A 27331-nucleotide genomic window follows, 5' to 3' on the forward strand; every position below is an offset into this window, starting at 1 on the left:
TTGCCTCTGTTTCGGTGAATAAACACCACGAAAGCATCTATAGCTGTTCCCCATTTCGATCATTCTACGTGACGCCTAAATGCTATTATTTAATGGAGACATTCCTCCAGTTACGCCTTCGTTAAGTCAGCCACAGTTGGCGTGCCATTTACCGGAAACGGATACATATTGCTTTCAAAATAAAACACACAGCGGCTTCGGCTGTGAGTCTCGATTTATTTTGGAACACATTCACCACAATATGGTTGCGGCTTTTAGTATCGGATTGATTAACGTGTCGCCCGGTCCCTCAGCACAGCCGCTGGATGCGTGTTTTTAAGATAACCCCAACTATTCGCTCCGGATTTCCACCTTCTACGGGAAATGAGGCAGGTGCGTGTTTGTTTCCCAACTGGAGCAATACGTGACATGTTCGGGCCACGCAAGATTCCGCCGTTTTCCAGCTAAAATCGATGAACCAAGCAGGCAGGTGAGCTGCTACATACAATGTCCGGACGTGCTGTTTTGTGATCTGGCTCCGGGCGGATGGTGCGACTGTCCTGAGGTGACTCGCTTTTGGTCCTGACCTCTTCTGTGTTTAGGCTGTTTTCTGCGTGGCAACAAGGAGGATGCTCTTTGTCCTACATGTGACTGTCATGTCTTCAGCCTTTTTCAATCCCAGTTTTGCCTTCAGCTCCCACTTCGACACAGGTAAGACACCCTCTTCTGTCAGTCAGATGGAGGCTGTGACATCACCACCGCCATCAGCTGTGTTTATCCCCCTCCGTCTTTTATCGATTCCGTTCAAGTTGTGTGTTTTAACGTGAGCCTCAACACTCCTTTAATGCCCCCCCCCCGGTGCAGTAATTGCTGTCCATTTGTATGCAGTAATAAACCTTCCCCTGGGTGTCCAGAAAGCAGCGGCGGTGCAGGGATGTGCTGCTGCAGTGCTGTGGGCTGGTTGAGCAGGAGGTCATGGCTGTGCTGGAGTGCTCATGCATGCCAGGGATGGAAGCCCAGCGCTGCATCAATAAGTGTGTACAAGTGTAAACAGGACTGAATGGTGGCTGCAGTGTGCCGTGAATATAAATGACAGTGAGGAGGACTCAAGTTTTCACCCCTCAAGCGCAAAATTTTACATGAGTATTTTTTTTTCTATCACTCATTTTCTGAAAGTATATCCCAGCTACTTGGGGCAAGAGGGACAGTACATGACAGCCACTCACGCTAGCGGACAGTTAGCATCTATATTGGACTGTGGGAGGAAACCAGAGTGCCCACGTAACCACGGCTTTATATATACAGTGGTACCTCGGTTTTCGAACGTCCCGGAATTTGAACAAATCAGAGTTCAAACCAAAATTTCGAGATTTTTTTGCTTCAGATTTTGAATGAAAATCCAGAACTTGAACGCCCCTGAAAAAAGCCGGAAAACCATAACGTGTGCGGACCGATCAGCTGACCCACGAGGCGCTTTGTTATTGTGTATAACGTAGCCTCTGTATGCAGACGTGTCCCGTTAGCTACATTTACTGACTGTTTTCTCTTCATATTGAGGTGTAAAACCTTTCCTGTCTGCGCACTGGACCGTGGTAGAGTGTCACAGGGGAGGTGCTCGCTCTCCACACCTCCACTCCAGGGTTTGATGTTCTGTTGTGGGCTGGAGCTGGGACAGGGATGAGGCGAGTCTGGGACAGAGCGTGACTTGGTTTATGACTTTGTCACAGCCAAACTGCACAGAAGCGCACATTCAGAGCTGGACACGCACCGGGCACCTCTTCACTTCTGGAGAGACCTCACTCACTCGGCAACCCCTCCCACATGCAGCGGCCACACACATAGAGGAACAGCGCACCTGCAGCAGACACTCTACATTCACTCCTACAAAAGACTAGTTTAAGGCTTGGAACGCATTATTTCTTTTTCCATTCATTGTAATGGGAAAAATCAAATCAGATTTCGAACTAATCGCTTCTCGAACGGCCGTCTGGAACGGATTGTGGTCGAGAACCGAGGTACCACTGTATATAATAAGAACATTGTCATCCTCATTGATTGACTCGTGTGGTGAGATCTGATCTGTGACACCACCACGAAGAAAGCTTCAGTCGCTAATCTTTTAAATTCAGCAAAGTTAGCGTGGAAAACGTTGGAGAAAATATCATGCGTTGACAGGGCGTCTTGCCTTGAAGAAGGCCGTTACATTTTCAGTCGACTATCATTGACTATTCATTTAATAGATGACTAACTGTGATGTCAGCGATCTCTCTTCAGAGAGCTGAGGCTGCTGGACCATTGTGGCCCAAAACATTGAGAGGATGGGTCCATTGTACACATCAAAGGACACATGAAAGGACATACACATTTCACACACATTGTGTGGAATTAAAATGAATATATGTTTTTTTTTTTATTTTACATTTTCTTTACCCTACATTCAGACATGTTGCAGACATTAAGCCATCACTCATTTATCTTGACATCCCTTGGATTCCGGTTGAACAGAAGCCGTTTATTGCCTCAAAGACACATGAATCCTCTTGCTGGTTTTCTGTGAAACCCCTCCACATCACTGTGGCTCCACTAGACAGTGAGGCGGCTGGCAACACCGATGACTGAAAGTCCAGTTCCACATCAGTGGCCCCTCTCAAGGACATATTTTTGGAGCGGAGCCGCCTCCCGCACCTCGGTCCTAATGATATAGGTTTCTCACCAGAGCTGCGGCTCACCAGCGACACTGCTCCTTTCGAGTAATTGGACTGAGGATCAATGTTGCCTTGGTGACGGAGGGAGGCGTGTGGAAAGGAACCAATCATTATCACAGCTGGTGCGAGAAAAAAAGAGCCCCTTAAAGTGACTATGCACATTTGGAGGGGAAAACCGCATATTGAAAATGATTTTTCGGGCGTTTAATTTAAGGTGCAACAATTCATGTTAAAATAACATGGCATTTTTATATGGAATTGTGAACTCAAATGAATATTATAGTTCACAATTTATTGCTCTTACTAGCACAATATATCACAAGTTAATTTATTGTGCTATTAAAGTAATTCATCCTCACTAATGTATCTATGTCACATTTAAAGTATTTTGTTTATTAAAAACAGGACAAAAAGATGACACATTATTCCATCATAACATAATATTAACTACACAGTGTAACATAATAAAAGATAATGTAATATGTCTTCTTATATATGTGAAACTACGGTGGACAGTTTTTATTTCTTTTATTATTTAACATGTTTTAACAAGCTTTTTTTCAAATAATATGTATTCTTTCTTTATTGTAATATTTGTTCCATTTTCTTGGGATTTATTTTTTTTCTTTTTTCAAAACATATCTGCTTGTACCTATTTGTATTTTCTCAAATAATTTTTTAAGCATATATTATATGCTTTGCGGTTTTTGCTTTGTGGTTTCATACATTATTTCTAATAAATAAATAATTAATAAAATAAGATTTTAATAGATTATTTAGTATTATTTTATTACACTTGTCATGAAATAATAAATACATCAAATTGCACTTTTACGTTTTTTATCATCAGACTAGTCAAGTTATCACTTCATGATTATACATTTTTCCTTATTTGACAATGTTATATAAGCAAAACTGATTTATTTGTTAAAAAGACCAAACTTTTCCCAGCTATTTTCTTACCTTCACATAGCTGAGAAAAGACTCCTGTGTGTCTTCATGAAGCCACAGCAGCTTTCCTGAGACAACAACAACATCACGGCCATTTGGTTCACCACATTCATGATGTTACATAAGCGTCATCGGGGGAAACAGACTGGAGCGGGACCATCGGTCGCTCTTCTCTCACAGTTCGTCTTCAGTCACCTTCTGCCTGTCAAAGCCAGCACATACCTGAGTAGTTTCAGCACCATGGAGAGCTCAGGACTTCAGAGGGATGAAGTATCCAGGAGGAAGTGTGGCACTGCCATTACAGTTTTTATTTCCAGCACTTTTTATTAGCTATTAAATAATATTTGTACTTGCTGAAAATGAAGTGAGCTCCAAGTCGCAACAAATGACGCAGACTTGTGTGAGCAGTCAGGAAATGGCATCATCTGCAAGTGTGAATGTGACAGATGCTATCGCAACCAAGCGACTCACTTGGTACTGGCGAGCGCACACGCGGCGGCCGACACGTGTCCTCGACCAGGCGGAAGAGATAAGATGGAGGAAACATGTTGGCTGCGATAGCTGCGCGCTGCCTCACTGGTCGGCACGAGCCAGCCGCCACTGACTCTTTGATAATTTATTTCTCCATGTTTAACACTGAGCACTTTACTTACGTAATCCAGCCTCCAGGGGGAAGGAGAATAATAACAGAGCCAACTGAAGCAGTGGAGGGGAAACATGTCTACACAACTTTCTGGAAGAGGAAAGTGGTGACACGCATGTTTACATATGTAATAAAAGCAAATGCTGCTGCAGTTTCACTGAAAAAATCGGAGGGATTTTCACTGCATTTTCGCAACCAGAAGTCAAATGCAGGCAAATACTAAACTACTGCTGGCTCAGGGTTAAATACAGTACCTAAATACCTGTTCTTCTCTTCAGAAATCCCTCTACGATCTTGGTTGCCACTTGGAAATTGAAGCTTCAGCGCCCTCCACAGGCCGTTGCGTACTGAACATAGCTAGCTTGAGCCTCTCACTTGTTGAAGTTTCGGGTGACCAATCTTTTGAAGCTGAGCAAGGGAGCTTTTCATCCAAAATTCAGTTGGACGTGGCGCCACTTGTTCCGAACACTTCCACATCTATGCTTGGCGCCACAGATTATGATCTCTGGGTCAGTTTTTCCCTCCAAATTGGGTTCAGTTGGTATCAGCAGCTCGACTTTACTTTCATCTAAACATAGCACTTTTTTATGTATATCTATATCTATATATATATCTATATATACATCTATATATACATCTATATATATATATATATATATATATATATATATATATATATATATATAGTACAATTTGACATTAAACCACAAAGCTAATTAAATAAAAAAAATAGTTAATAACAAAGAACGTAAGAACAACTCACACAAGACTCAACAAATGTGAAAAATACCACAGTTCACTCTTTAACAACAAAGTGAACAAAAGATATGACAACATCAGAACACTCTCATTGGAACTGATGTCAACCGGTTAGCTTGGTGGCTAATGCTACAAACAGACTCCGTGATCCTCAGAGAAAGTTCCCAAAAGCTACAAAGTCTAATAGATTAGTTGAATGCCTGAAGTCACTTTTGGGATATGAGAGCTCACTCCTGCGACAACAGTACCCTTGAGCTGCGGCTGTGTAGTTCCAGGTTTCTCCAGTAGGTGAGAACGCCAGGCTACGAACAGGAAATCTCAAATTGAAGTTCCATTTAGCATCTCCTGCTGCCATGTTGACGCCGAAATCATTATTTCCTCTCCGTCCCAGCAGACACTTGAGAGGGGAGCTTACTGTGTAGTGTGGGCATCGCCCAAAGTGTCGACCATCCTGCACTGTATAATAGCTATAAAAATGTTAGCTAAAGTGCAAAAGTATGATCAAGATGAGTCTTTTAACTTATGAGGTTGTGTAGAAGTATTTATCCGACCTCGACAGAGTTGTGTGAAAGGTGTGTGAGAGGCTGTGTCAGTCCACTAAAGAGGATGTTTCACGTTTGTGTTTTCCACAGTAATAAACGGAGAACAGCTTTCTCTGCTGGAAAGACTTTTTCTGTGTGACGTGATGCGTCCAGATTGAGGGCGCTTCGTCCAGAATGTGCGCCAGAAACCAGCCATTGCATCCAGATTGCAGGAACCCTGCAGAGGGAGCTTCGTATCTATAAACGACAAGAAGAAGTGGCAGGGGAAATTTGGGTTTACAAGCCTCCAAGTGCTGCTTTAGATTTAACAGCGTCGCGCGGCTCATGAAACACTGCCGTCGCTTATCGTTTCATCAGCCAGACTAAATGCCATTCATCATCTACGTTGCCATCTTTTGTCTGGCTCCTCTCACACTGTGTGGCTCAGCCGCATGACAAGCCTGTAACGATGATCCACGCTGGTCATCCTGAACTCCCGCTCCCAATTAACGGCCCTTATCATGGCTCTCCGCGGGGCCGCCGCTTCGCTCTGACACCCGCAGCCATTGACAGAAGGCGTGAAGAGCGGAGTAAGGGGAGGATGTAGAGACGGTAGCTGCTGGATGTTGTTTCTTGTCGCCCGTCATGTCATGTTGCAGTGTGTGAGCACGTCGGGCTTCAAACTGATGGGGCCCCCTTTCGTCCTGCTGGTCACTCTGTAGCCGAGCTGCTTGCTGGTAAAACCACTACCTGCTCAACTGACTGCAGCTGGACTCAATAGCATGAGCGGCCACAGGTTAAAAAGGGCCCAAGAAAATGCGTATTTTGCATCCGCACCATACACATCACATGAGATACTCTCCTTCATGCACTGGAATACACCTGTTTTCATCACGTTCTGCCTCATCTGTGTCACATTTTCCAGCCTCTGGATGTTTCCAGATCTGCTTGCTAGAAAACAGCCTGTCGAACAGCGAGGCTCGAACGCTGTGCTCTCCCTGGGTCGTACGTCAACATGAATTAGAAGGGATCTAGTTTTTGAAGCTCTTGTAGAGTGGCTCAGAGGACTGTCGTCGTTGCCAGTTGCAGTAGGAACTTAGATGGACCAGCACTTTGGTTCAGCTCGAGTGACTCAGAGACCTTGTTGTTAAAGACAGTCCTAACTGGGTTCCAGAGCGCCTCCTCTAAGGGAACAATATCATCTTTCCTGACTGATATGTTCTGACCGAACAGCCGGGGAGTTGCTGGTTTCCTTCCTAGAAAGCGACTTCCCCTTCCCTTTCAAGTGGCGTGTAAAAAAATTAGGTCCATCTGCTGGGGGCGGGTCTTAAGTTAGGGTTCGAACATGGACATGGCATCAAGCGTCGAGATTTGGACGCCCCTGTCGCTGCATCTATCAGATCCTTCAGAGGTGCTATCGGCTTGGCGAGTCGTGAATTTGATCTCTTCACTTATTTTTGGATTCTTCACCAACAGATGCGACGATCAGATTGAAGGCAACGCTCTGCAAAAAACATTAATGAGACCCTGAATCCATTTTGGTACCATATACCACTCCTTGTTAGTGACTGACAGATCAAGGAAACTACAGATGGTCACCTGGTCACTCAGTATGGTATTCAGTAGCGATGGGGAGATGAGGTTTCATGAGGCAGTGTGTGATTTCCAGAGGCCACCAGAGGGCACTGTCTGTGGTATGTTTGCGTTTGAACATTTTAATGAACCCTGTCAAGCTAGGGCGCCACCTTAAATTAGGACACTGATACTTCATTTACCCATCACTCGTATTCAGAAAATACAAGTAACATCGGACTTACGACCGGGATCGGTTCCGACCAACCGGTCGTAAGTCAGATTGGACGTAGGTCGAATGCCATTCAAAACAGCCGACGCGAGGGTTATAGGTGCTACTGTAGTGGTAGATGGCTGTGTGAGAGTGAGATGCTGGGATACTGTGCTGCCGTAACTGTTGTACGCGATGCCTGGCTGCTACGTGCTGCGGTGCCAGACATTGAATAAAAAAAGAAGCATCTGCTGACCGTGGTCATAAGTACTGGTGAAAGTAAGTCGAGCAGGTCGTAAGTCGGATGTTACTTGTAGTCAACTAGGAGGAGGCCCCAGGTCAAACCCACGACATACCGTCGGTACAGTTATGGTTGTTCAGGATTTCGTTGAGTGTTTATATGACAGAGGGCCTCTTTGCTCCAACTTCACGTTGCGGGAAAAGTATGTGTTTCCAAACTGGACAAACAGGGATCATTATTTTCGTCCACTTGGATACCTGGTGTTATCTCCCGGCTCTGAACTGACACCTCTCTCTCTCTCGGCCCTCCATCTGTGATCGCTCCTGCCAAAGCATTTATCCTCGTCGTGAGAGCCGATCTATCTGCGACCAGCCGTCCTGCTGCCCGCTGGCCGAGCCGAATAAGGCGAGGAGCACCTGCGTGGTTTTTCCTTTCTGCATTTTTGACATCCATTTCTCTCATGGAGCCGATTGATTTCTCGTCCACCTCTTCCATCAGCATCTCCAAGATTGAATTTGAAAATTCACTCGGTGGCTGGGGTGAAAATAATAGAACGCGTTTCCTCATGTTGTCGAGTGCGTCTCTCATTCACCTGGGACGAAACGGAGAAGCACTGTATTTACTTTGTAAGCGAGGGAAGCAGGGAGCTGGGCAGATGGCGGCTCTTGCTGCCCTGCAGCACTGTCCTGAATGTAAACGCACGCTCTGAGATACTTCTGCCCGTGCGCACTTCTGCACGCTTCTGCTTAAAGCTCCTCTCATGCTCATCCTGGCGTCACATCAAACGCGGGAGCGGGAAGACTTGTGTGGCTTGATATTTATGTCCCTTCCTCAGCACGAGGAGTCGGAGCTTAGCCTCTCTTTGTCCCCCCCTCACCCTTTCTCAAGACAAATTGATTGCAGTGGTGTGTAGTTTGGCACCCAGCCCACCCTGCAGCACTGTCATCAGTTCGTCCCAAACCCACCGTGTGCAGTTGTGCATGCACAGCAACTGACCCCGCCACAACTCTGCCATCCAGATATGAGAGCGGGGAACAAGGCCTGCGACTATCTGAGAATTAACCCAACGTTCATGCTTGAAGCAGAGCAGCGATTGAGGCGGGAGGGAACACAGTAAAAGCCTTTACTGAGAAACGTATTCTAAAAGTGAACCTAAAAATACCCAGAAAGAAATTTAATTTCTAAAGTGAACTGTAATCTTATTAAGAGAGGCTTTGTTTGGAGAAAAAAAGGTTTATTATTATAAATAAAGACGCATGATCCTGGTATAAAAACAAACTTATAGTCACTATTTTACAGAAATGAAAATATTTTCTATCATAATACTATATTAACGCTTCAATCCGTCAAACAACTAAAAAAATGTGCATAAACATAGAAACAGGTAGCTTATTAAATACTGCTGCTGTTTTTTTTTTATTTATTATTGAGCACTTTTTTGTTAAAAATATTCCTTGCATTCTGAGAGTTCTTGGAATATCATCAATGAATATAATTGATATTAATATTAAAATTAAGTTAGAAATGTAAGAATTTTTCAACTTAAACAGAACCTTGAGTGAAATAATTCCGATTAAAATTAATTTCATGCAATGTTATTGTATTATTTTTTATGTTTTTAAAATAAGATATTTAACAATTTCAGTTAGAAGAAGCATTTATTGTTTCGTTTTTTTAATCCATTAGTTGCCATTGAATCTGATGCGACGATGCAGACACACGTTCTGTATACACACACATTTGCGCCGTGATCTTTCTGGGGACATTTCATTGCCATTACCCTTTCCCCAGCCACTCACCCTAAACCTAACCATCCTAAACAAATGGCTAACTATAACCAGGACTCTTACTGTAACCTAAAGCCCATCATAATAACCCTGTTATTCCGGAGTTTTATTCCTGAAAATGAGGCTTAACCTTGGTCCCCACAAGTAAAACAAGGTCACACACATCTGTATACACATGCTGCATAATATAGCATGTGTCGGACATAATTGCTACATAAACATGCTTATAGAATGATCCCAGGAAACCAAGCACAGCCTTCATCATGCTCTGCTTGTGATCCATAATTTCCTTGGTGTGTTAGAGCGCACCCTAATGGACACATCATGTCAGAACTGCTCTGTTACCACGGAAACATCTGCCATTTAACCCCACCAAGGATGTGACTTTAGCAGCTATACAGCGCTCTCCGTTCATGGCTCGCTCCGTCAGTCAAATTGGACCCAAGTGGCGGCCGGATGTTGAGAACCGGGTCACTGTCAGGTCTGCAGCTTCCTCGGCTGCAGACGCACAGCAGCTCCGAGCTCTACCTCGCTGAGCGATGCTTTATTTATGACTCATCAGGAAAAGCTGGGTGGCTCAGTGCCTCACGTTTCAAATCCCCATGTCCACATGTGAACGCAGAATTCCTTCTCCGTCTCCACTGGAGCTTTATGTTCCTGCCTCACGCAGCAGAGTAGACATTCCCATCACTTTTACCTTGTTCCTTTAGTATTAAAAATAGCATTATTTACTGTACAAATTTCATTTTTTATAGAAACAAAATGGGGAAGTTATGTCACCCATAATTCCACCATGCTAAAGAGCAACATCTCCATGGTGACAGGGTGACATTCCCTCCCCTGGAGAAGAGCGTTTTTTTATAGCCCTGGCATGAGAACTGGCCTAAAGAGACGTATTTTCATTTTGCCCAGCTTGCCGTGGCCTGTGCTGCTTCAAATATTTATAGAGGATCCAGACTCACTGCTCTTCCTCTGTCCCGCGCAAACAAATGGAATTGGTCTTAAACATATTAAAAGAATATAAAAGAATATAAAAAAGAACTTTAATACATATGTGATACATTTTCAATCTTTTTTTGGGGGGGGGCGAATGCCCTCTTGGCTTGGGGTTTGTGGGACTGAGACATGTCTCATGACATCACTGCCACCGCTGAGTCAGTTGTAAACACGGCAGCAGTCAGTTACTCTCTATACTACACACTCCTTAATATTTACAACACTATGGATGTTTGTCAGCCAGTACACATCAAATACCGATTTGTCGACTTATCAAAACAGTTGTTTGCTCAATCTCAGTTCAGTCCTTGTATATTTCCATGAAGTTAAAAAAGTAGCGCCCTCCGGTGGGTGATGTTGAATAGATCCTCCAGGAGACGCGGTAACAGATACTCCACACAGGAACCTCCATCATCGACCGACCTAAATATCACGTAACGCCACTACATGTGTGCTTGATAGTGTCCTTCGTTTGCCCTGAGTCAGTGTGTCCTGGGATTCAGCCAGTGTCATCACTTTGTGAGGCAGCGGCTGCCTCACGCGACTCCGGTTGCCTCCCTTCTCACAGCCATAAACAGTGACTTCAAACACGGTTGCTCTTAAAGAGCTATTCGACTTAAGACTCATTGAAAAACACCTGGGAGTGTTATAAAACTGTGACGACAACTGTCACAGCGTTAGCTCGGGAAGGAAGCTATTAGCTTGTAGCTTGTTGTTAGCTACAGCTATTGCTTTCTGTGTGCATTTTCATATAATCCCACAGGTAATTCTTTCATTTCCTGCTTGTTGTTTCCATATTACTTAAAATAAACTACAGTACGTCAACTTTAGTAATATGTGGTATAAACAGTAAGCAGAGCTGGGAATGATATCACAGCCTAAGTTCAGCACGCTCCACTTAACAAAGTTGAAAAAGAAGCTGTTATTGTCGCAAGTGCTTTGTCAGGATAGATGCAACTTCCTGATAAATCCATGCACCTAAAACGCTGGTGTGCAATGAAAACTGTGTCTATATATATATATATATATATATATATATATATATATACAGTGGTACCTCGGTTTTTGAACGTCCCGGACTTCGAACAAATCGGAGTTCCAACAAAAAATTTGAGATTTTTTTGCTTAGGATTTTGATCAAATAAACGCCCCTGAAAAAAGTCGGAAAAAACATAATGTGCGTGGACCGATCAGCTGACCCATGACGCGCTTTGTTATTGTGTATAACGCAGCCTCTGTATGCAGACGTGTCCCGTTTGCTACATTTACTGACTGTTTTCTCTTCATATTGAGGTGTAAAACCTTTCCTGTCTCCGCACTGGACCGTGGTAGAGTGTCACAGGGGAGGTGCTCTCCACACTCCAGGGTTTGATGTCCTGTTGTGGGCTGGAGCTGGGACAGGGATGAGGCGAGTCTGGGACAGAGTGTTACTTGGTTTATGACTTTGTCACAGCCAAACTGCACAGAAGCGCACATTCAGAGCTGGACACGCACCGGGCACCTCTTCACTTCTGGAGAGACCTCACTCACTCGGCAACCCCTCCCACATGCAGCGGCCACACACATAGAGGAACAGCGCACCTGCAGCAGACACTCTACATTCACTCCTACAAAAGACTAGTTTAAGGCTTGGAACGCATTATTTCTATTTCCATTCATTGTCGAACAAATGGCTTCTCAAACGGCCGTCTGGAAGGGATTGTGGTCGAGAACCGAGGTACCACTGTATATATAATAAAACATTAATAAAGAATTAACGCTTAATTCTGCTTTAAAAAGATCTTTAACTCTAAACATGACAGCATCCACGCTAACATTCCTTTTGCTACGTGACCATAGGATCAATTGCCACCAAAAGAAAGGCCTTTCATTAGGCGATGAAGTGGACAATAATAAGTGAGGAAATCAATATACAGTACATTAGTCATCCAGGAGCCGTTTAATTGATTGCTCAGCGCTACATTACACTCAGTAACTGCCGCTGTTGTTGTTGTTGCCTGGTGAGGAGGTTCACAGACCCTCAACTAACCCCCGGATGATTGAGGTCAAATTCCTTTGCTGGTTCGTGTAACTGAAATGTGATTGTTGGATAGACTCGGAGGATGTTTGGCCTCGACCGCGCAGGTGTATGAATCATGTTGACAGCAGGAAGTTATTTTCTTGGATGGCGGTGAAAGGGTTTTTTAAGGGTCTGGTAGCTACACGCCGCAGTCACAGCAAGTCAAAAGATATAAACAAGCTACGAAGCTTCTCCCCGCATCGACACATCCGGACTCCTCGCACTATAAAATGACTCCTCAGAAAACGTCTTCTTTTCTTGCCAGTGGGCGAATCGTTTCTTCCCGCTCACTGACACGATTCATGCCCTCGCCTCACCCGTCATAATGTAGCGGCTGCGCGAGCTGCGTATCGCGTTTCGCACGATTTAATAAGTGGAAGACGGCTTTGGTGCGCAGTGATCTGCAAAACCCTTCAGTTAAAGACAGTTTGTGTTGGTGCTCAACAACGTGGGAAATGAAAATCCCATTATAGACGTGATGCATTAATCCCACTTGTTTACATGTAAATAGAATAAGTCGCCGTCGCTGCTGCTGCTGCTGCTGCTGAATTTAATTATACCCTTGAGTGTGTGTGTGTCATTGTGTGTGTGTCAGTTACACTTCAGTGATTAAACCAAGGTTGGACTCCGTTCCACACAGTCAGGAGAAGAAAAGAATTGAGACACGAACAAACAGCAGCATCTTGATCTGGGATTCATTTCCTGCTACGTTCTGACCGAGGCCTCTGATGTTGCAGATGGAGCTCCGCTGAGTGAGCTGTCGTGGCCTTCGTCTCTGGCCGTGGTGGCCGTCTCCTTCTCCGGCCTCTTCACCTTCGTCTTCCTCATGCTGGCCTGCCTCTGCTGCAAGAAGGGGGACATCGGGTTTAAGGTGAGCTCAGTGCCACCCCCTGCTGCTCCAACTCAGTTACCTGTATTATTTCAGTAAAAAAAACCTTCAAAAACTTCAGAAAATGACTCCTGAAGTGGACATGTTTTAGAATATCGGCCATTTATATTAAATACATCCGGCCTTTTAGCAATATTTCACTCCGAATTTTGACATTTTACGCAATAAATACAAACAATAAATGGGACATTTTCCTTTCGCCAGCTCTCAAATGTCCATCCTAATGCATTCCACTTCCTTTTAAAGATGGTATGTGGGCCATAATTTCAAATAAGACAATGTAAGCAATTTTACAGACACAAAAATATAATAGAGAGACGTCAACAACTTTGATCGACACCTCTTTTTCAAGCAGTGTGACTTTCAAATTGCATAAAACAAACAGAGATTACAGCGGTCTTATGTGTAATCACTGATAGTAGTTCATGTATTTTTATTTAAAATATATAAATAAATAAAAACAGAGTGTTTGGGGTCCATGTACTGAAGTAACAGATCAAGATCCAGGTCAAGAGGAGAGTGCAGACAGGGTGGAACAAGTAAAGATGTGAGTTTAACAAAAAAAAAAAAAATCTATTAATATGTCACTGAAATAAAAAAAATTTAAAAGCAAATATGCGCTCAGATGTTGTCATTGAACTGGCAGCGGTATATATATAATATATATATTATATATATATATATATATATATATATATATATATATATATATATATATATATATACCAGTTTCATATTCAGTTTTGCTTTACTGAAATATATGCAGCGACAAAACTGCCGCATAAACTAGCGTTATTTTAAGTCACTCGTAGAAAGAGTAGTACTGTGTTGGCCAGAAAAATAGATCTATATAATGATATGGTTGAGCTGTGAGGCACTGCGGGATGAAGTGGCTGAGTTCTAGTTCGGCTTCTGAAGGCAGCATGCAGGTATGAAGATGTCGGAGCTAAAGCGCTTTAGTGAAATGAAGCGGCTACAAAGCAGGAAGGAAAAGTCGGAGCTACGAAACAGGACTGAGGTTGTGGCTCTGTTTTAATCTGGTGGCTGCTGATCTCTGATTCACATCAGGTGCCGAGGGAGTCGCGGCACCAGTCGGTTTTTAAAACTAAAAGCTCCAGCACGACGGTTGACACCGGACAGTCGAGGGAATCGGGGGGCCGAGTGCAAATTCAAATGAGACGATATCAGAAGACATTTGTCGGCCAAGGTCATGTTGACATTCTGCTAATGCTAACTCACAAATGGCCTGTAGTGAAGTCTCTGCAGGACTGGCAGGGGGCGCTCCATTTCCGTAGATCGACTTTGCACAAAGCGGTGCGTTCCACTGGTGATTTCTGAACTGAAACGCACGTGTTTCTGGAGTCCCAAGTTGTTCCCGAGTCAGTCTGCACGCGATGCTAATGCTTCTCCCTCTTAAATCCACGGGGAAGAAGCGGCTCCACTCCAAATCTCTGATGGATGAAGGAGCTCCTCACACTTTCAGAGCTGTGGTGAGATGTGACTTAAACTTGTGGATCTTGCTGACACATTTTCATGTTTAATTCCAGATCTCCAGGCGGTGATTTTGTCATATCTCATGAACACATTTAGAACCAATGTCTCTGCCAGAATGAAAAGTTGGTCTTTCAGGCTCCAAAATTTGTCGAGTCAGCAACATAATCTGAACGTCAGAACGATAGTGAAAGTCTACGTTCATGGAGCAAAGTGCTGTTCCAGCAGTGCTTCATTATTGTCCGTCGTCACGAGGCGGCCGGCGTCGTGGCGAGCGTGAGGCGGAGAATTAAGTGCCTTCTATAGTGAGGGCTCTCTGGAGAGCGCTGCATCGCTGACTCACAGCCAGTTCTCCCCATTCACACTGGGCTGTGCGGGGAGTGGCACAGTGAGTGAGACACACACCGACACACAGGCCTTTGTCCACATGTATTTACACCTGATAGACTGAGATGTTCTCGCGCTGCATATCACCGTGTCGCTGCCGGCGGCTCATTGGCTGACGGGGCTCTCTCTTCTGAGGTGCTCGGTAACAAGAGCACAGCCACGTCAGGTGGTGAGCTCAAAACTACAAGCCTGCTGACGTTTCATTCACGTCCTCAGACCTTGAAACACAGTAACAACACAGTAACAACAGCCAATTCCAAGTGACTGCACTGAGGTGGTGAAGCACTTGTATATACATAATATAACCATCTATTCATTCGTCTTCCTGGTGGTGGATTAATATCTTTGTTGTATCCATGCTGTGCTTTTATTTATTAACTAAAATTAAAACTAAGGAAGCAATTATTGTTGGAGTTAAAAAAAAAAAAAGAACGGCAGGGGGCAGCATAGCAGTGTTGCACGTCTGTGTGGTCAGTGATTTTAGAGAGTATGAGCAGTAACTAAGTACTTTACTGGAAAAGTAAAACACGTTTTTTGTGTAATTATATTATTATTATTACTAGTAATATTATTATTATTATTATTAATAGTCGTCAAAAGTTACAACATAAGTTAGGATTAATTACATGTCAGTTACCTAATAATAACACACTTTATAGTCAAAGAATAATTTAAAAGGTAAAAATAGGGTAAATAAAGACAAAAAGGCTGAAAGAGAGAAAAAGAAGTGAAGTTGAGATGAGAAAAGGAAGAAGCTTGTCAAGAAAAGGAGGACAGAAGGAAGAAAAAATAAGAAGGAAAAGAAGTATAAGGGAGGAGAGAGGAAGTTGAAAACAGAAAAAAGAAAGTTATAAAAAGAAAAGAGTGGGAATTGAAAGATAGAAAGACAGTGTGTGGTTGAAGCAGAAGAGAGGGAAGTTGCAGAGTATGATAAATGAGAAGAAAAAAGAGAAGAAAGAGGAGGATTATATTGAAAGAAATAGTTTAAAAAGATGAAGGTGAAAATGAAAAAAAGAAGATGACCGGGAAAGAGAAGATAGTGGAAAAGAAAGTGATCAGAAGGAGAAGAAAAAAGCAGGAGTTAGATGAAGATAGGCTCAGATGAAGTGGGTGAGAGGAGAGAATGAAGAGCGGTGTTGAAGGAAAGAAACACGGGGAGAAAAAAGATAACACAGAAAATAATGTAGAAGGTGAAGATGAAAAAACGGAGAGTGAGAAAGATGAACTGAATGAACACCAAAAACAATGACACAAAACAAAACCCACCAAGTCAAATAAAAAGCACTATCATAAACAGAAGTCTCATACTGTACATGGTTAGATCACAGGCTGTCGACAATGGTCGACGTCATCAAACATTCTGAGCAATTCAGAGCCATATAACTCTAAATACAGGGCATCTGGAGCTACAGCTGAACAACTTTTAAAACAGACTCTGTTGTGTCTTCATGTTGAGTGCAGTCCGACCTGCACAACAAGCCTCCTCAGTACATGTGTAGGTGCTTCGGCACAGTCCCGCCATTGTCTCCCACTGACAGCTGATGACTAATCCCAGCGTGTGTGTCTGTGCACCAGGAGTTGGACAACACGGAGGGAGAGGAGTACCAGGCGGATCTCTCCGTTCTGACCTCGCCAAACTCCCAGAACGGCCCGGAGGTCTACATCCTCCCCCTCACCGAGGTCTCCCTGCCCGTCTCCAAGCAGCCTGGAAGATCTAGTAAGAACCGCTGAGATATACAGAGCACCGAATCAGCCGGTGTGTCTCCAAATACTGCTGACTGAGCGTATAATTCAACCAGACACATTGTTGGTCCAACACACAATAGTTCCTGTTGTTTCTGTGAGCGTAAACGTATATATCTCCCTCCCTGGAATGAGGGCAGACATCTGTCCATTGTGTAATAGAGTTAAAATTCCACCTACTGCGGTGCCGCGATGCATATTGTGTGAGAAACTGCGTCTGCTAGCGAGAAAAGACTCCGAACAAACCCTTCAGAACCTTAAGCAGTTTTGTTTCAGCGTTGAATATTTGATGGTCCTCTACTCAAGAGCTATTCCGGAGTGCGTGCTTTAACATTTGGTGCGCAGATGGCGGAAGTTTTAGTTTGCTATTTTAGAAACGACCAAGCGGATGTACATGAAAACTGTCCAGTCAGCAATTAAACTTTCATTTCAAGTTGGGTCCCACATTCATGTCCTCCAGATGCCACTTGATACAGGAGTAGCGATGCCATATATCGCGAAAATCTCAGGTATGATCATTAGTTTAAAACAACGTTGTTTGCTGCATCACAAATCTGTTTATTAGATATTGATATATAGTCAAGTATCGCGATATTTGATGGACTTGATGGGTCATTGTGGGGAGAATCTTTCGGGATTCTTGTTCATCTCAGGTGGATCAGACAAGATGTAGATGATAGCCGATGGCCGTGTGTACGCCAAAATTACCGATGCTTTCTACAACAGTAGAACGTCCGGAAGAGGGACCTACAGTCAAACAGAGACCTGAAAAACCTCACAAAGCGTCACATTTTTACCCATCGTCTTGTGGACTTCCTTGAGTACAAAAAGAATGAATGGGGTTAGGATGACAACACGTGGGGTAGCACTCGAAAGTTTGTTCCTCGCTGTAGTTTTGGACGTTAAAAAAAAAAATGGCTGGTGTAGCTTTGCTCCAGACGTTAAGCTCGTGAGCACATGAGGCACACCAAGTGACAGAAGTGGCACCTTAAGGAGCGGCATAGCTTCCACCGTACCCAAACTCTTTTCACGCATTGCGCAGTTCGGTAAGCACTGCAGACAGCATCAGTGAATCGAAAGCCAAGGGCGCCAACATTAGGCGCACCAGGCGTCAATATGTTATGTGCCTTAGGTGAGAATATGTGGTGCAGCTGGTGTCAAAAAAAATAAAAAATGATCATGCCAGTCAGGGTTCCCCCAATTTCTTCAGCAGCATAGGGTTTATGGGCTTATGACCCCCATTCAATCCTGGGGAGAAGCTGACCTAACATGTCAGTAGAAGGTGGAAGTGCAATACCAAGGCTACGGGCTGGAAGAGACAAACTAAGCACAGTGAGACTGCATCTTCAAGCCCCATAACTTGCCCAAACTTTGGAAAACAACTGCTGTCTTACGCCATATTAACTCGTACTGAACCCTGCGACAAACAAAAGCGCCAACATTTTATTCAACAGGTTACGCAAACCCACTGCAGATGTTTAATTCATGGAAGCGTGTGTGTAGCATAATTGTGCCCATCGATCTCACTGGGAATGTCATGAGTGGGACTGGAATGCTCACTCACACATTCCCCAATCGGAATAATGGACGTTTTTTAATTTGTGAAGGGTGGTGTGAGGGCGGGGGCTCTGGAGATGAAGCGCTGGATTGTTAACACCGTGACAACCTCTGCTCAGCGTTCCAGTGGTGAATGGGGCTTATTTGTGCGTGAGTGCGCGCTGGTGCGTCGCGTACCAGGAGACACGGCGTGAGCGTGTGAGAGGGCGAGGCGGACAATGGCGGCGATTTAGTCTTCCCGGCCAGTGGGTCAGCATAATGCGGCGCAGAAATTTCAGCACCAGCAGAGGTTTGGCATAATGGCCAGAAGACAGTGAAGAGTCTGTGGTGGGACGGGGAGAGACGGGGGGAGGGCGGTGGCATGCACCAGGGCCATAAAGTAGGGAGGGAGAGGCTCAAGATAGAGATCGGAGGATGACAGAGGTCTTTTCTGCGATTGACAGAGTGGTGTTTGTGTCCAGTTTGGTGGAAGAATGCTGGTGTCCAGGGTGACGGTGATAAGGGGGTGGGGTCACTCCGTGGGACTTATGTCACCCTTGGGTGTCTTGAAGCCGCAGACGGATCCGTGCGTCAAACAGCGCCCAACCAACGGTCAAGCCGGACGACCGCTGGCCCGAATTCCATCTTGGCTATACAATTCAGTATAGTGTCGGGGGTATTTGCTTGACAGCTGGAGAGCTGGACTGGGACAGTATGTGTGTTTGTGTGCATCCCAGTTGGAGGATGAGCGCGGCGGAGACGGGGCGAGCTTGTTCAGCTGCGCGAGGGCTCCGAGGGTTAAATCCTTCCAGGCCGTCTCTCTCCATCAAACACACACAAACGGCGATTGTGGGTTCTTTCTCACAAACACACAATGAATGGAAGACGCCTGGGGTCGAGGTTGGGGCCGTCGGCTCTCCGTTCTCACACTCCGGACCAGTACTTCATCTCCACATGGGACTGGGACTCAGTCACTGTCACGGTGCTCAGAGTGGCTGGCCGCTCCTCCGCTCCGTCTTCCTCCGTCGGCACCATCGTCTCTTTCTGGAACATGAGGATCCAAGGAGGTATCTGATGTGCGGTTTGCTTATTTCAGGCTGCGGTGGCGACGACTTTTAACAAGTGCATTTGAGGATTCTGCAGCTTTTGAATGCCTCACTTCTCTGACTCATTGTGTTGTCTCTTTCCAGTCCAGCTGCTGAAGTCATCAGACCTTGGGCGTCATAGTCTTCTCTACCTGAAGGACATCGGACATGGCTGGTTTGGGAAGGTAAGGAAAACACATATCTTCTCTGTGGTATAATTTAGACTGAAGAGTATGTGCAAACCTAAGGCTCGGGGGCAAACCCTAGTTTTTTACATGGCCCACGAGAAAAAAAAAAAAAAAAAACTTGCATAGAGCGATACAGACGAATTCGATAGAGAGCTGGTACTTCAAGTAAATATTGTTAGGCCCCTCATGAGGACCTTCAAGGCCCCTGCTGCCCCTTCTATTGCTTCATCTTACACTCTCGCTGTCACATAAATTCCTTCCCGGTCTGCGGCAGGTTCTGCTCGGGGAGGTCAACATGGGCCTCAGCACCACCCAGGTGGTGGTGAAGGAGCTGAAAGCCAGTGCCAGTGTCCAGGAACAGATGCAGTTTCTTGAGGAAGTCCAGCCGTACCGGTACAATCGAGACGCGAGATGTTCAGTTGAAAGAAGCCCTACAGCGAGGAATCTGTTTCCCCTTGCAGGACGCTGCAGCACCCGGCGCTCCTGCAGTGTCTCGCTCAGTGCTCAGAGGTCACTCCCTATCTGCTGGTCATGGAGTTCTGCCCTCTGGTAAGGATCCCTCATAGCCCCCGCTCATTCGTCCCTCAAGCTCATTTCCACTCTCTCCGTCAGGGCGATTTGAAAAGTTATCTGAGCGGCTGCAGGTTGACGGACTCAGAGACGCCTGACCCGCTGGTCCTCCAGAGAATGGCCTGCGACGTGGCGTCAGGGCTGCTACACCTCCACAAGAACAACTTCATACACAAGTGAGCGCTCTTTAGTTTGGCTTGAGCCACCTGGCGAGGAGCGGCCCCTGCTGGTCGCTCTCTGCAACAACATCCTGGTGCTGCCTGAGTGTGCGTCAGAAACTCCAGCATCAGTGATTTTGTTGCCAGGGGCGAACCACAAATCATCGCAAAGAAGAAGCTCTTTCTGTGACATCAATCTACTAAAATGATACGGAACGATTTTGGGCTACATTGCAGCCGAAAAAACACTTTCTTATTTTAGCCATTTACAGTACAAAATTTACGTGACTTTATTTATGTGCGTGTGTGAGACAGCGTCTCTGTTTCCTGACAGCGACCTGGCGCTGCGAAACTGCCTGCTGACCTCAGAGATGACCGTCAAGATCGGAGACTACGGACTCTCACACAGTCGATACAAGGTCAGACGCTAATGGTTACAGGCTTGACACGAGACCCGACCGCACGATTATGACCCCCATTTCTGCCGCACCCCCTCAGGAGGACTATTATGTGACCCCAGACCAGATCTGGGTGCCCCTGCGCTGGATCGCACCTGAACTTATCGATGAGGTTCATGGAAACCTGCTGCTCGTGGACCAAACTAAATCCAGCAATATCTGGTACCTCACATGCATATACAGTATTCATTTATTGAAGAGTGCACATATATAGTTTTCTGTGAAGGACCAAGATATTTATGTTTCTACCTGTCTTACTTACACACGCTTCTCTTTAGTTATCTCCTTTTCTTCCATTCATGCATCTTTTAATTCATATATTTTTCTTTCTAAAGACAGCTGTAATTCAGCATATATTCATGTATTTTTTTTCTGTAATTACAATTATTCATTGCAAGCTACTATTTCACTACTTACACATTTTATAAATATTTATTTGTCACGTAGCGAGTGATATTTATTATAAGAAATACAAAAAGAAATTAATAAAATTTTATAAAAAGTGCTTATTTTGTTATTCAACCAGTAGTTCAACATACATATATTTATTTATTACATTATTGTGCATATCCACAGATTAATTCAGGTGGTTGGTTAACCCTTAATAAATGTATTTATAAATCAACTACTAGGTTTCATCCAGATTTCAATGCATCTCAAATCAATTCATTTGTGGATCTGTTCATTTGTCGATGCAGTTGTTCATGAAACAAGCAATTTCATTTCCATTGCTGCTGACGTCAGCATATGAAGTTGTCTATTCACATTGAAGTAACATGGACAGTTACATAACCGCCACACAGAGACTCTTTCTTGAAGCCCGTTGTTGTCGTTCCGGCTTGTTCCAGGTCACTGGGGGTGACAGTCTGGGAGCTGTTTGAGCTGGGAAACCAACCGTACCGACTCTACTCAGACAGACAGGTTCTGACATACGCCGTGAAGGAACAGCAGCTCAAACTCCCCAAACCCCAGATGCAATTCCCGCTGGTGGAGCGATGGTGAGTGAGAGGCTGAGAGAGTCGGACACAGAGAGCTATATGGGTCCAAAAAAAAAAACCATGAGGTTCGTTGGTGAGTCTGGGTTCCGATGTCTCCGCAGGTACGAGGTCATGCAGTTCTGCTGGCTTCAGCCGGAGCTCCGCCCCAGCAGTGAGGAAGTCCACCTCCTTGTTACTTACTTGTGTGCCAAAGGCTCCAGCGAGGCAGAGGAGGACTTTGAACAGCGATGGAACACGCTGAAACCCAATCTGCTCGGCAGCGCCACGCACACGTCCCTCATCTTGACCCCGACAGCCGCCTCCACGGACGGCACCAGGCAAACTTCGGCGGGGGAGCGGGCCTCCTCTGCCTCTTCCTCTTTCCCCCTGCTGGATCACTTCTCAGACAGCTACCAGTCCGACACCGGTGATGACCTGCTGACTGTCACAGAGACAAGTCATGGCCTCAACTTTGAGTACAAGTGGGAGGAAGCCCGAGCCGAGCAGCCCTACTGCTCGTCCTCTACAAGCGGGCCTCTGGGCCAGGGGAACCCACACTACCAGGACATCTACTACTCAAGTAAAGGAAGCCCCTCCGAGGGTTGTAAAGGTGGCAGCTTGAGCTCGAGCGTTTCCCCGTCCTACTATGAATCTGAACACCCCAGTGTCGTCCCAGTGCTGAGCGCTCACAGCCCTTCAGTCAGCAGCGAGTACTACATCCGTATCGAAGAAACTGCCGACTGCAGCATCAACATGGACGACCACATCGAGGACTACAGCCCAAGTCATGAAGCCAGCAACAGCAGGTCATCTTCTGAGAGTGGAACTGCTGCGCCCCCTCCTCAACCCATTGCCTACTGGTCTACCGCCAACAACACACAATCTACTTCCTATGACTCTGACACGAGCCCGACCGTGCAGCTAACCACGGCGCCACTGTTGAGACGGTCATCTAACACCAGCCTAACTAAGCTAAGTCACTCCCATGACTCATCCTCCCGTCAGACTGACTACTGTGAACCCCAGTGCTCATCCAAACCAAGAACACGTCAGCCGGAAATGGAGTCTTCACCAGCAAACGCCAGCCGTCCTACAGGTCAGTCGGAGAACCTGTCTTCATCACATGCAGTTAGCAGCCCGAGTTTAGGGTTCTGCGACCCGTACCTCGAAGCCAGTGACACCTGCCGCAACAAAGTGGACCCCCTTGAAAAGACCCTCCCCGTTGTGAACCACGTTAGCGTCGACTTAGGGACGGACGACAGCCTACTGGTGAGTCAAGAAGCTAACCACGAGCTCTTGGATGAGGTCACCCACTGGACCTCAAACCGTTCAGCCAACAACAACATCCTGAGCTTCGACAGCCGACACTCAGTCGGCTGCAATTATCTGGACCTTCACTACGACCCCAGAGCTATGTGGTCATTGACCAAAGCTACCACAAAAACATTCCACAACATTAGGTCTGTCGAGGCGGAGGGAGCGGTGTCTGGTTCCGATAGAAACCCCTCAGAACTAGGCTCGTATATTTACCTGTGCCCCAAAGACAGAGAGACACTTCACTCAGAGCCTAAAATGGTACCTGAGCCAATCCATGTGAACTCTCCTTCATTTAAAGAGCCCAAAGAGAGAGCAGGAGAACTGGCTTCTTCTGGTTTAAGAGACCAACAGCTCCCTTATCAAAGCAGCTCAGAAAGAGAGGAAGACGTTAGTTTTAGGGCGAGAGGCATCGGTCTGGGGGATCTTGGCATCTGTAGTGAGGACGAAGAGGACGACATCGCTGATATCACATCTGGCTTATTTGCCGACTTCAACCTTGACTTTGCCGAAGACGAGGAGCTGAGCCCACTTAAAAATCTTGGGGGTACCCCCGTATCCACAGACGCCTTCACTTTGTCTATGGAAAGCCCCAGTGACCAAGCCTTCAGCCCCGACCCGTTCCCACTCCTACCGAAATCCCTCGACAGCGGCTACGACACAGAGAACAACGCCTCTCCCGAGTTCATCTTCAGAGAGTTCGAGGACTTCCAGGAAAGTTACGGCAGCCAGACCCTGGAAGAAGAAAGCGGGACCCTGCAACATGTCCGTTTGGCTCAGGGGTTTTCCAAAAGAGCTGCCGAGCTGAAGCTGACGGGTCAGACGGAAAAGAACCCGTACAGGGACTCTGCTTATTTCTCTGAATCCGAAAATGAGAAAACGCCGCGAGAGGAAGGGACTCGATTCTTCTCCAGTGATTGTGACGTTCATGCAGACCGCTGCGATGACGCACTCATTCAAAGGGAAGTCAAGTGCGAACAGCTGAAAATGTGCCACCTCTGGGAGGGTGATCAAAGTTCTAACCGTCTAGATTCGGCCCCGGCGTTGTCCATGCTGGCGCCGTTCCCGGCGCAGATGGGCGGCTGTCTCACGAAGGAGTCTGCCCCTGCTGAAAACAATCTGGACTTGGAGACGGAACACTCGGGAGAGGAGCAGTGCACGGAACTCTCCGCAGAGTCGGAATCGGCGTCTGGGGTTCAAGAGGCTTCAGCTAACTGCGAGGATGGGAACAAGGCGGGGGACAGCTGCTGTGCGGGGCACTTCTCCTCCTCAGACTCCACTCTGGACGACTACAGGGAGGAAAACGGTGAGCGATCCACAGAAGAGGAGGAGATTCCAGAATTCAACCACGTTCCGGAAGAGACGGAAGACAGAGGGAAGAGTCTTATAAACGGAGAAGACTTTGAGGACATCGATGCAGAGGAGTGTGACTCACAAGACAGTTTGTGCGAAGAATCCAACGGCCACGTGGACCTCTCGTCGTCGTCGTCGCTGTTGGAGCTGTGCGGGGAGAACGTCAGGGCTCCGCTGGAGGAGGCGGAGGATGAAGACGACTCGGACGACAGCGAGTCTGACGAGGAGTTGAGGATCTACAACATCCAGGAGGAGGAGAGTGAGGAGAGCGAGGAGGACCTGAGCACGGTGCCGGTGGTGGTGAGCGACTGCAGCAGCGCCTCCCACCTGCGCAGCCTCCTGAAGATGCCCTCCGTGATCAGCCAGTCTTTCTGTGATGAGCTGGAGCGCAAGAAGAAAGCTGTGTCCTTCTTTGATGATGTCACAGTGTTCCTCTTTGACCAGGTGAGGACAGCACTGTTAGCATCATTGTGCATTAGCTTAACACTTTGATACTTTCAGGAGAGTCCAACGGGCGAGTTGGCCGACTACACCTTCTCCAACTGTGGGGAGTCGAGCAAGCCTCCAGAGGGAACCACGTCGAACCACCAGCTCCAACCTGTCCCTCAACTTGAAGTCCGGTCCTGTGTCACGGTTTCCAAAGTCCTGGACCACTCAGAAGCGGGCGAGTTTGTCAAAGGAATATGCTACTTGGTGTAAATGTCGGACGACTCCGACCTGCCGATGAATAAACACCACTTTGTTTGTGTGTATGTGTGTGCATTCAGGTGGTGGTTGTGAGTTTGAAGACCCTTCTGTCGAACCCTGCCCGCCTTCACCCGACACCATCTCCGAACCTACTCCCTCCCCTACTGCACCCGACTCTCCCAAACCTGCCGATGTAGCACTTAACCGTTTTGTCGTGTCACGATTCTCCATCACGCACGTCTCCGATGCCGACACCGGTAAAGCTACAGGTCTGTAAGGCATCGATGTGGACTTCAATGTTCTTGCATGGTTTGGATTTTCACTTGACACGTCTCACTCATGCTGTGTCTCAATTTGCATATTAGCATGTAGTTTTACAAGACCACATTATGGCCAAGGTGCCTAGAGTGGGCCATCTAGCGGGCAAACGCAGATACTGCAGCGAAAAGGCAAACATTTAAAAAACGCTTAAAATAGTGAGCTTGAGCCAAGGATTATGGGTAATACCAACATATTTACTTAATAGGTGATAACAGGTGTCAGTTTCCATCTGGACTTGTGAGATTTGGATTCTGTTAAACTAAAGTGACACTTAACATACGCAACATAACCACTTTTTTAAATCTGGGCCAAACTTATATTTGAGTGATGTTTATTGTTGGCACCTGATCAACCATATGGACTTCAGATTTTTTTTTTTTAATAATATTCTGATATTTATTATTTTCAATATGCTTCTCTTGTATTTAAATGTTATTTAAAATTTTATTAAATTATATCTTTCCTTTTTGGGATACTTATTAGGCTATATTCATTTTTTGAAAATAACTGTTTTTTTTCAATATGTAGCAATATTTTCTCACTAAATCAAAATGCACTTGAAGGTCAACTGCAAATTAGACTAAAGACAACAACTTCTTATGCAAATGACGACGCAGCATTAGTCGCAGAAACCCGTCGAGTTCATGAATAAATGTTTCTCAGGTTCTTGTGCTTGACAGTCTACGTTCACTCCGGCCCCGCTGACGGGACTTTACTTATTGTGTCAAACAGGAAACAGTGAGGACGAGCCAAAAGAATAAGTGCCCAACACTGGAGGAGGACGAGTCCTTCACCACAGGCGAGCAGCATTAGTCGAGTTGGTTCTGGGCACCTGAGCCTGGTATCCCTTTATGAGACAGTGCCTCATGTTAGAGTCCAACACTCCATTGATGATTTGCACACTTTCATTTCTCTCAAAGGAAGCTGATACTGTGAGTGAAGTATAGCGAAATTATGAGCTTTTTTTTCATTATTTCATTTGTTCAAGTATCAATGCAGTGTGTAAAGCAAAAGACAGACTCAAACCTGAGTCTTTTATTCCACCTGACAAGTGTCGAACTCAAGGCTCGGGGCCAAATCCGGCTCGCCAAGTCACTTAATCCGGCCAGGACAATTTAAAGTGCATGAAAAACTAGATCACTTCATGCATGTCAACATTGTGACCAACGCAGTGTTCAAATTTCACTTTTTTTTTGCAACATTTAATCTGGAACTTAAGTTGAAGTACAGTTTAATGGAGAGAACATTTTGGCCCCTTGAGTTTGACACACCCTCATTTTGAAGCACTTTTAGACTCTATTTATATAGAAAGCTGCTCAACACCGTCCTCTGCTGGAATGAAATATGTGAACCTGTGTTTGCCCTCATCTGTGTCCACAGTGCCATCTAGAGATTCACTCCATTTGTTTCCCTCTCAAGCTAGAAAACACGCATCTGTGAACCGTTGAATGTGAAATTCATCCTTTTATTTATCCTGCGTTGTGTCGTCCGACATCCTCACCTGTTGTATGAATGTTAAACCAACACGTAGCAGGTAGTCTTGACTTGAATTGTACCGCGGCATCAACAGCTCGGCCCCCCCCTCTTCTCCGCTCATCCTTGAAAAAATGTTTTTGAACTATGACATCAGTGCGAATTCGCCAAAGAGAAATGAAATCTCCGGAGAGGACGAGAAGAGCTGTTCTTGCGTCGGTCGCTGTTCACTTTTTGCGTCTGAAAAAAAATAAATCCTGATAATTTTTTGCCTCTT

At 45.6% G+C, this 27331-nt stretch overlaps 1 protein-coding gene across 3 annotated transcripts; it reads left to right on the plus strand.

Moving 5' to 3' along the window:
• The first annotated feature begins 279 nt into the window (after nucleotides 1–279).
• On the plus strand, nucleotides 280–27321 carry aatka (apoptosis-associated tyrosine kinase a). Of its 3 annotated transcripts, XM_053851879.1 has the most exons (15): nucleotides 280–469; nucleotides 582–690; nucleotides 13162–13295; nucleotides 16767–16908; nucleotides 19661–19740; nucleotides 20018–20136; nucleotides 20205–20292; nucleotides 20356–20489; nucleotides 20806–20890; nucleotides 20970–21091; nucleotides 21778–21927; nucleotides 22029–25017; nucleotides 25075–25237; nucleotides 25341–25529; nucleotides 26314–27321. In XM_053851879.1, exons 2-15 carry the CDS (start codon nucleotides 609–611, stop codon nucleotides 26340–26342), a joined length of 4506 nt encoding a protein of 1501 aa, XP_053707854.1. In that variant the 5' UTR covers nucleotides 280–469; nucleotides 582–608; the 3' UTR covers nucleotides 26343–27321. The 3 variants fall into 3 exon arrangements, with proteins under 3 accessions (XP_053707854.1, XP_053707855.1, XP_053707856.1); XM_053851880.1 differs by lacking the exons at nucleotides 280–469; nucleotides 582–690; nucleotides 13162–13295; nucleotides 16767–16908 and adding an exon at nucleotides 18929–19537; XM_053851881.1 differs by lacking the exons at nucleotides 280–469; nucleotides 582–690; nucleotides 13162–13295; ... (2 more) ...; nucleotides 20018–20136; nucleotides 20205–20292 and having other exon boundaries at nucleotides 20371–20489; nucleotides 20787–20890.
• Nucleotides 27322–27331: the final 10 nt, after the last annotated feature.

This window comes from Synchiropus splendidus, chromosome 19, assembly GCF_027744825.2.
Source record: "Synchiropus splendidus isolate RoL2022-P1 chromosome 19, RoL_Sspl_1.0, whole genome shotgun sequence".
NCBI classification, from domain to species: domain Eukaryota; kingdom Metazoa; phylum Chordata; class Actinopteri; order Syngnathiformes; family Callionymidae; genus Synchiropus; species Synchiropus splendidus.

Coding starts and splice junctions, on each gene's coding strand:
- aatka (XM_053851879.1), top strand. CDS start 609: ATGCTCTTTGTCCTACATGTGACTGTCATGTCTTCAGCCTTTTTCAAT. Junction 20,891..20,969: donor TCTCACACAGTCGATACAAG/GTCAGACGCTAA, acceptor GCACCCCCTCAG/GAGGACTATTATGTGACCCC. Junction 25,530..26,313: donor CGACACCGGTAAAGCTACAG/GTCTGTAAGGCA, acceptor TGTGTCAAACAG/GAAACAGTGAGGACGAGCCA.